At 45.3% G+C, this 9842-nt stretch overlaps 1 protein-coding gene across 1 annotated transcript in view; it reads left to right on the top strand.

Moving 5' to 3' along the window:
* The first annotated feature begins 376 nt into the window (after window positions 1–376).
* The window catches only part of ENPP1 (ectonucleotide pyrophosphatase/phosphodiesterase 1), a 71727-nt gene continuing 62261 nt past the window's right edge, over window positions 377–9842 (top strand). The window contains 1 exon segment of the mRNA NM_001082742.2: window positions 377–619. Within this exon segment, the coding sequence (NP_001076211.2) occupies window positions 377–619 (243 nt within the window).

Below are 9842 nucleotides of genomic sequence, written 5' to 3'. Positions count from 1 at the left end.
TTTGGAGCCCCGTGATCTCATCCTGCCCTTGGCCGGCCAGCCGGCCGGGCGCAGCCAGCGCCGCCAGGCCGCTCAGGGCGATCCCGGCGAGGGTCCGGCCGGCCGCCCGGGGCGCGGGAGGGAAGAAGGCTGAGGCGAGTTCAAGGCGCGCCCACGCCAAGCACCCAAAATAACCGGCGCGCGGAGGGCCCCAAATCAGACAGGAAGCCAAATAATCCGGGGCGTTGAGCGGCTCTCCCCTCACCGGGCGCGCTGGGCGGAGGGACAGGAGCCCAGGGTCTGACCGCGAGGGGCGGCGCGGCCAGCCGGGGCGGGGCCGGCGCAGGGCCTATTAAAGGCGCTGTGGGGCGGCGGGGCCGGAGCGCCCGGGGCCACCATGGAGCGGGACGGCTGCGCTGGGGGCGGGAGCCAAGGCGGCGGCAAGGGCGGGCGCGGCCCCCGGGAGGGCCTGGCGGGGAACGGCCGCGACCCGAGCCACGGCCAAGCCTCCGAGGCGCCCGGGGACCCGCAGGCAGCCGCGTCCTTGCTGGCGCCCATGGACCTGGGGGAGGAGCCGCTGGAGAAGGCGGCGGGCGCCCGCCCTGCCAAAGACCCCAACACCTATAAAGTGCTCTCGCTGGTAGGTCCGCGGCCGGTGCTGCGCCAGGGAGGGCGGGGACGGAGGGCGGCGCCGAGCCCTGCGCGCGGTCAGCACCGGGGCCCGGAGAGAGGCAGCGGCCAGGGGCGCCCCTCACCTGCGCGCTCGACCCTGCAGCCTCGCAGGAGCGCGCGCAGCGCTCGCCTTTGCCTGGTTCCCGCGGAGCGTGTCTCTCGGGCTTCTAGGGACCTGTTCTTGCAAGCAAGCTGTGAAATGTCTGCCATTAGAAATACCAGTCCCCCGCGCAACCTCGGAGAGCACTGGGGTTTGAGAGGGAAAGCGACCTGCCCAAGAGCTGTTGGTCTGAAGGAGGTGCAATGCCTCACCTCTTGGGGCGCGCCGGGGTGGGGGGGCTCTCCTGGTGCACTATTTAGAACTTGCGTTAACTGCTTCCAGTTGAGAAGATTTAAATTTTATCAGGACCTTGGAAAACACTCTGTCTTTTGGCTCTGTTTTGGAATTTCCTTACAGCTGCTCAGGAATTCCATCAATATTCACACTGTGTCACTCTGGAGAAGTTTGTGTTTCTTGCCCATTCTTTTAACCATAGGCTGGCTGTACGGTTTGCATCGCTCACAAAACTACCTCTCATTAGTTGAGGGATCCGCAGCCAACTTTACGCGATGTGGGGGTTGTTTTTATATTCTGAATCGCTGGTGGCAGAACTGAGGGAGAGTCGGAGGCCTGGGTTCTTGTTTCTTAGCCCTTAGTTGCTCAGGGCTTGCGTAACTTTCCAAGCTCAACTGCCTTGCACATTGCCTGTGATAAGGGTGAGTATCAAACGGAACAGTGTGTGTATGGAGGGGGAGGAAATTGAAAAACCAAAAGTAGACAATCATTTTCACAGATTTCCCTGCATAGTTCACCCGGGAAGATACTTTGTTAAGATACATCCTTTCTGATTTTTGAAGTCTCCTTTTTTTGTAAGCATTGCTTTTTTCAGTGTATTTTAGATATCATGGAAGCGTTATAATCCTTTGAGGATCCAACATTCCTAGACTTAAGAGATGATGTCATACACTTAGTACCTAAAAATAAGCCTAAGGTGCAAAGAGTAAGTGTCCCAACCACATGATATATACATATATGTAGATATATTTTTGCTTCCTAGTTAGTTAGACTCTTTAATACACAACACTGATGAGAACTTGTTTTAGTCTGTTGAGTCACAGTGTTGTGTGTTTCCTAATGGAAGCTTAGAATTTGCCACATAGCCATTTAGTACCAATGCTTTCACATGGTTAGCACACTGTGTGGTATTCAAAAGTTGTTCACTGAGTCTGTGTGAGATTACAGTGTAAAACCCTTTTTACATGTTTGTAAGTCTTGAAAAGTTTTCCAACTGCTGTATTCAGTTTTTAAACCTTTCCTGCTCATGCACTGAGATGCATAAGAAGTATCAACAAAGATCCTTAACCTTTGGATTAAGCCTTCCTGTCTTTGCAACCAGCTAGTCAAGCAGCATTCCATCAGGCCCTGATGATTCAAATCTGGGCATTTGACATGCAGATATCTTAGGACCTCTTCCATCTGTATGCCTTTCATGGATATTTTTTAGTCTATTTTATGGGTGAGGTCTTGAACACACATTGAATTGAAAAGAATTCTGTTTATCTTTTGATGGGATACTGTAGGACATTAATCTACAGGTTGAGTATCCTTAATCTGAAATCCAGAATACTCCAGAATTCAAAATGTTTTGGGGTATTTATGACTTTGGATTAGGGCCACACAACTGATAAAGTCTATACCAAGATTCCAAAATTCTGAAAGAGTTCTGGTCCCAAGCATTTCAGGTAAGGCATTAGATTACCTGTGTATGTAATCTAATGCATTTTCAGTGAAAATCTTATTTAATGACTGCACTGAAAGTGAAAGCTCTTACTCATTCTTCTTTCCCTTCCTTATTTCAACACCTTTCTTCTCCCAGACTTTCCCAAAATACTTGTCAAAAGGGATCTGACAATTGTCATCAAAGAGTTTTGGGGCATGTTGTCTAGAGAGAAGCTGCAATTATGGAATTCCTTTTTTTTTTTTTTTTTTGAAACATCTGCACACTTTGCATAAAGCTGAAGAAGCAAATTGGACTAATTGCATTCTAGAATTGAGATTAGGAGAGGCCATCTACTCCTAAACCACACAGTTTCAATCCAGCAGCTAAACACAAACACAGGAGTAGCTTTGCAGAGAGATTGCTAGGCAGTGGCAATGGGACTGTTACATTTTTCTGAAATTTTCCCAGAAACACTGAAAGGGTATAGATGTGTGAGAGTTAATGGAGAAGGGAAGAGCTATCCTCTCTTGCTTGTCCCCAGGGTGCTGTTTGACCCAAGGGTAACGCCTGCAAAGTCTGGTCTAGAGATTTTGGGCCCCGTGCCCTGGGAATGCTTATTGTCTAGGCACTGAGCCAGACTGAGGAAAACAGCAGAAGGAAAAACAAGTAGTAGCTTCTATATGTTTCAGTAGATGTGTTAACTACTAAATGCCTTTTCTTGGTTCCAAATTAAAATTTAAAGTGAAGACTTCCACTGAGGTCAGATTGGAGATTTATGAGGTCACTTCACAAGATTCTTAGAAAAATGGAATTAAAGCTCTGAGTTTATTTTGAAGCCAAATATTTTTGAAATCAATGTATTCTTTTTTATAATGTACATTTCCCACATATAATGGAAAGTTTTTTTGGCACCAAAATTGCACTTTAAATTTTATTTTTCCCCGAAGCTTTTTAAAATCACCTTGTTTTTGAAATTGCTTTGTTGTTCCCTGACATGGTGTTGAAGAGTCAGGTAATTTTCAGCTACATAGCAGTACATTGCTCCAGTTAGCTCTTCCCAAGCATTTGCATTCGTGAACTTCTGCATATATATATATATATATGAGCTCTTTTTTTTTTTTTAAAGATTTATTTTATTTGAAAGAGTTACAGAGAGAGGTCTTCCATCTGCTGGTTTACTCCTCAATTGGCCACAAAGGCTGGAGCTGTGCCAATCTGAAGCTAGGAGCCAGGAGCTTCTTCCGGGTCTCCCACATAGGTGCAGGGGCCCAAGCACTTGGGCCATCTTCTGCTGCTATCCCAGGTCATTCAGCCGACTTATGTTTTTTAAAAAAGATTTATTTAGTTTATTTGAAAGTCAGAGTTACACACAGAGAGAAGGAGAGGCAGAGAGAGAGAGAGGTCTTCCATCCACTGGTTCACTCCCCAACTGGCCGCAAGGGCTGGAAATGCGCTGATCTGAAGCCAGGAGCTAGGAGCTTCTTTCCGGTCTCCCATGTGGGTGCAGGGGCCCAAGGACTTGGGCCATCTTTTACTACTTTCCCAGCCCATAGCAGAGAGCAGGATTGGAAGAAGAGCAGCTGGGAATTGAACCGGAGCCCATATGGGATGCCAGTGCCGCAGGAAGATGATTAACCTGCGCCACGGGGCCGGCCCCCTGCTTACTTATAAATACACATATGTGTGTGCATTGTTAAAGACTACTTTCCCTTTCCCTGTCACAGCTCTTTGTAAGAGACAGAAGTTGGCCTTTCTTACCTGAGATTTGCATGTGAATGATATTTTTTTCAAGGTGAATTTTTAAAAATGTATATATTTGTTTGAGAGTGGTGAGAAAGACACACACACACACACACACACACAAACAGAGGCAGAGCACTCCAATCTGCTGGTTCACTCCCCAGATGCCCTTAGTGGCCTGGGCTGGGCTGAGATCCAAGCCAGGAGCTGAAAATTCAATCCAAGGCTCCCATGTAAGTGGCAGGAGTCCAATTGCTTGAGCCTTCACTGCTGCCTTTCTGGGAGTGCGATAGCAGGAAGCTGGAATCAGGAGTTAGACTTAGTAATTGAACCCAGGCACTGATATGGGACATGGGTATCGTAACCACGTGGTAAGATATCCACCTCTAGATATGAATATTATTAATTCTATTACCTTCCTTTCCTTTCCCTTGAATATGACATGAAGAATATTCATGATAACTGGAATTGAATTTTTGGTTTATAAAATTTAATAGCTGTCTAGTGATAGTTTAGCATTTTATTTAAAAATGACCAAAGCATTTTGGGGCCAGAAAAGTCTCCTGCTTGTCCCTCTGTTTTTCTTTTTCCTCTCTGCTAACACAATGCCCCAAAGCTTTTTAGGAACTCAAGAGTGTTGTGTCTCCTGCAGAGTCTAAGATAGTTCCTAAAACTCAGTGTCAGCTTTTGGTTGGCTGAGTGAATGCACTGCATTTTTAGTGACACAGAGCCACACTTTACCCAAGAGGGAAAGATGGGAAGACCACATGCACTTCCACAAGGTCCGTGTGACCTGTGAGGGTAAGGACTTGAAATACAGGTGATACTTGGGTGTAGAGTCAGAGGTAAGGTCAATGCTGGGGAATCATTTTATTTGGGCATAGGGAGGTGGAAGAGGTGTGAGTGAACAGAAGGCCAGAATGTTTAAGAAGGCAGACAGGGCCTCTGTGATGTCTTGGATTTGGAATTGGAAATCTAGCCCCTGGACACTTGGAATAACCCAAGTGTGGTTGTCTGACAGGCACAAATGAGGCTACCCTGCCCATGCAAATGCAGTCTCCTTCATCTGTGTCAAGGCCTCGTAGTCTTGGTGACTTTCCTGTTAAACCGTGAGTTCAGTCTTTTGCCCCTTGTAGACAACTGTGTTCCCCAACATTGCTTTCTGTTACTTCGCTTCTACTGGTATCCCTCTCCTAACATTTGTATCTCAGCTGGTCTCCATGGAGTCTCCTCCTCAGGCATACATAGCCGTCTTCCCAACACCTTTCTGATTTGCCTTGTTCACTCTACTCTACACACTGAGTTTACCATCTTCTGCCCCAGACTATCCTAATCTTGTTGCTGAAGAGAACCCCATAGTGACCATGTCAAGAGACCTCATGCAGTGTGTGTAAGAAAGAATTGGGGACTATGGGCTATTAAACTGCAACTTATTTACAGAAATTTTTACTCTATCATCTTTCATGTAACTCTTTTTTTCCCCCTCAGGTTTCAGCATTAAAAGGAAATGAAAATAGTTCCCTATTAATTTTGTTTTCTGGTGGGTTGAATATAATTGCAAAATACTTGTGTAATTTTTAAGGTATAGCAAATGTATTTCATCTATTTTATAGGCTTTCTGGATGAGCTGGAGAACTTAATCCTTTTTTACTATATATATATATATATATATATATATATATATATATAAACATATTTTTTTTCCCCGAAGAGTGGAGGCATTTCAAGCTCCAGACAACTCAAGAAGACATAACTCTTGAAGTACAACTTCCAATTAGAAATCTGCCTTTGGTTAAAGTAAACATACCTCCATCAGTCATGAAATATCCTCCAAACAACAAAAAATAAGCAAGAAACTTCTTTAGGAAATGAACTCGGCCGGCGCTGCAGCTAACTAGGCTAATCCTCTGCCTGCGGTGCCGGCACCCCGGGTTCTAGTCCCGGTCGGGGCGCCGGATTCTGTCCTGGTTGCCCCTCTTCCAGGCCAGCTCTCTGCTGTGGCCTGGGAGTGCAGTGCAGGATGGCCCAAGTGCTTGGGCCCTGCACCTGCATGGGAGACCAGGAGGAAGCACCCGGCTGTACTGGCCACTTGTGGGGTGAATCAATGAAAAAAGGAAGACCTTTCTCTCTCTCTCTCTCTAACTCTGCCTGTCCAAAAAAAAAAAAAAAAAAAAAAAAAAAAAAGGAAATGAGCTCAAGGCACAATATAAATTACTCTTCTCAGATTAAGTCTGAGCAAGAAGAACAGATATTTCCCGAGTTTGTTGGTTATCTAAAATTTAATTATAATCATTAAGATAACATCTGTGGTATTTTAATTACTTTCTCTTGTTTTTTTTAGAAGAGTTGTAGAAATGTAAGTGGTAAGTGTAGGTGATTATAATCGCTTATAGTACTTTGCAGTTTTTTTTTTTTTTTTTTTTTTTTTTTCAGATTTATTTGTTTGGAAGGCAGAGTTACAGAGAGCCAGAGGTGGGGGGGGGGGGTCTTCCATCCACTGGTTTACTCCCCAGCTGGCTGCAATGGCAAGAGCTGTGCCCATCCAAAGCCAGGAGCCAGGAGCTTCTTCCAGATCTCTTATGTGGCTGCAGGGGTCCAAGCCACTTGGGCCATCTTCTGCTTTCCCAAGCTATAGCAAAGAGCTGTATCAGAAGTGGAGCAACCAGGACCTGAATTGGTGCCTGTATGGGATGCTGGCACTGCAGGTGGCAGCTTTACCCTTTATGCCACGGTGCCAGCCCCAACTGCAAAATCTTTTAACTACAAATTTTTATTGTGGACTAATGGCTAATGCCAGGTCATTCCTTTGCCTTCTCTGTGAGGACTAAATGTTTTATCTTCATCCATCAAGGTTAGTCTGCCATTGAGTTTCTGTCTTTCCTTTGCCTACTTCAATATAAACACTTCATAAATAGAACCTAACAGCTTCCTAGGGTGATGATGCCCAAGATTTCTTATATAGTGAGATACAATATGGTCATCCGATAGTAATATGTCTTAACTTTACCTGGAAACCAAAATTAGTGCACAATTTATTAGTGCACAATTTATTAGTGCAAAGTCAATAATCATGTGTTTTTGTGAGCTTCTAGTGTATCCAAACTTTTGGGAAATGGCTTTATTCTTTTTTTAAAAACAGATTTTATTTATTTATTTCAGAGGTACAGTCACAGACAGAGAGATCTTCTGTCGCTGGTTCACTCTTCAAATGGCTGCAACAGCCAGAGCTGGGCCAGTGCAAAGCTGGGTGCCAGGAGCTTCTTCCAGATCTCCCATGTGGGTGCAGGGGCCCAAGAACTTGGGCCATCTTCAACTGCTTTCCCAGGCCGTAGCAGAGAACTGGATTGGAAGTGGAGCAGCCAGGACTTGAACTGGCACCCATATAGATGCTGGCACTCCAGGCAGTGGCTTTACCCACTGCAGTACAGTACTGGCCCCTCTTTATTCTTTTTGATTTAGTTTCATTTTTCTGATGTATGAAAATAGAAAAATAGGGTGTCATGATAGAAAGTCATTTTGGAGGGAGTGAATTTTCATACGTGTATCTCCTTAATGGATTGATCATTTGTTCACTGTATCTTAAGATTTCACACTCGTTTTCCTGGCAAACATTCTATTAATGTGATTTGGGAACCTTGGAGATCACCATAATTTGGTTTTCAGGAGAATGTTCTTTAGAAAGTGCCCATTCCTAATGCTGGATTCTTGGAAAAGCTTTTGTCATTAATGAGCACCTGGGGTCTTCGTCATCTTGGGTCATGGTGAGCCATCTGGGGCTGTGGTCTCTTATGGAGAGAGACAGCTGGAAAGAAACTCAAGTAGTTTTTTATGATGACATTGTGCAGTAACATAAATGCAACTGTCATGATGAGATTTATTCCAAATAAGGTCTCACAGTACTCCAGAACGTCTTTAAGTGATTTGGGATTAATATGTTTATCATTGAAAGACAACACAGACAATGTAAAGCTTCCACCCAAACATTTAGACCTCAGTTCTCCATGTGTGGTCTACGGATCCATGGCGGTTCCCCAAGATCCTTACAGGGCACTGAGAAGTCAAAATTATTTTAAAAGCAGCAGTGTGGCAGTTGTCTGCCCTTCCATGTTGTTGATGTTTACACTGATGGTGTTGAAGGAGTGGAAGGTAGAACTGCTGCAGCAAGTGAGCAGAAATCAAGGCAGAGGCACCTGTTGTACAAGACGTCAGATTCACTTAAAAGAGTGTCCTAGATGAAGCAGTAAACATGTCCTTTATGAAACAGATTTTATTAGATCTCCAGCCTAGGTCACTTATCTTTCTAATATTCTGACAAAATTGGGAGTACTCATACCACATGTCTGCTGCATGCTAAAGGACTGTTGCTTCCTGGAGGAAAGGCAATTCTGTGACTGTTGAAATCGCAAAATGAACTAGCTGCTTTTCGCTTTTCCCATAGAACACCAATTTTCTTTAAAAGTACTGCTATTTGTTATTCAGTTGGGCATTTGGCATATATTTTCTGAAAAATGAATGACGGCTGGTGCCACAGCTCACTAGGCTAATCCTCCTCCTGTGCCTCTGGCACCCCGGGTTCTATTCCTGGTTGGGGCGCCGGATTCTGTCCCGGTTGCTCCTCTTCCAGTCCAGCTCTCTGCTGTGGCCCGGGAAGGCAGTGGAGGATGACCCAAGTGCTTGGGCCCTGCACCCGCATGGGAGACCAGGAGAAGCACCTGGCTCCTGCCTTCAGACCAGTGCGGCGCACCGGCCGTAGCGGCCATATGGGTAGTGAACCAACGGAAGGAAGACCTTTCTCTTTGTCTCTCTCTCTCTCCCACACTGTCTAACTCTGCCTGTCAAAAAAAAAAAAAAAAAAAAAGCTGAGCTTTCAAGCAAAAATAAAAATTTTGAGAAATTTTCGGTGAACTTGAGAGCGTCCCAATCTTAAAAGACTTTTACAATGAAATGGATTAAGATAGTACGTCATGAGATTTCTTTTTCATATTGTTTAATGGCTTGTGTCAATATTTGAAAGAACAATGTAACTCAATGTTCAGTATTTTCCAAAGAAACAATGGATGATGTTACAAAATTATGCATTGGTATAAACTGCATTCAAAGTAGATTAATGGATTTTAATATAGCAGTTTGAAAAATTGATTAATAGAGTGTCAAGTTTTGTGTGACAGTTTACTCTTTTTTTTTTTTTTTTTTTTTTTTGGTGGGGGGCAGGCAGAGTGGACAGTGAGAGAGAGAGAGAAAGAGAGAAAGGTCTCCCTTTTTTCCATTGGTTCACCCACCAGTGGCCGCTGTGGCCGGTGCATTGCGGCCGGCGCATCACGCTGATCCGAAGCCAGGAGCCAGGTGCTTCTCCTGGTCTCCCAGGCGGGTACAGGGCCCAAGCACTTGGGCCATCCTCCACTGTACTCCTGGGCCACAACAGAGAGCTGGACAGGAAGAGAAGCGACCTGACAGTTTACTCTTAAGACATTAACACTTGGGGCCAGTGTTGTGGTGGAGTGGGCCCTGCCTATGATGCCGGCATCCCAAATGGGTGGCGGTTTGATTCCTGACTGCTCTACTTGTGACCCAGCTCCCTGCCAATGAGCCTGGGAAAGCAGTGGAAGATGTTCCAAGTGCTTGGACCCCTTCACCCAAGTGAGAGACCGGAAGAAGCTCTTTTCTCCGGGCATCTGCCTGTCCCAGCCCCAG

This window comes from Oryctolagus cuniculus, chromosome 5 (genome assembly GCF_964237555.1).
Source record: "Oryctolagus cuniculus chromosome 5, mOryCun1.1, whole genome shotgun sequence".
In the NCBI taxonomy this organism is placed as follows: Eukaryota; Metazoa; Chordata; class Mammalia; order Lagomorpha; family Leporidae; genus Oryctolagus; species Oryctolagus cuniculus.
Note: the sequence above shows the minus strand (reverse complement) of the source record. Positions and strands in the feature narration are given on the sequence as shown.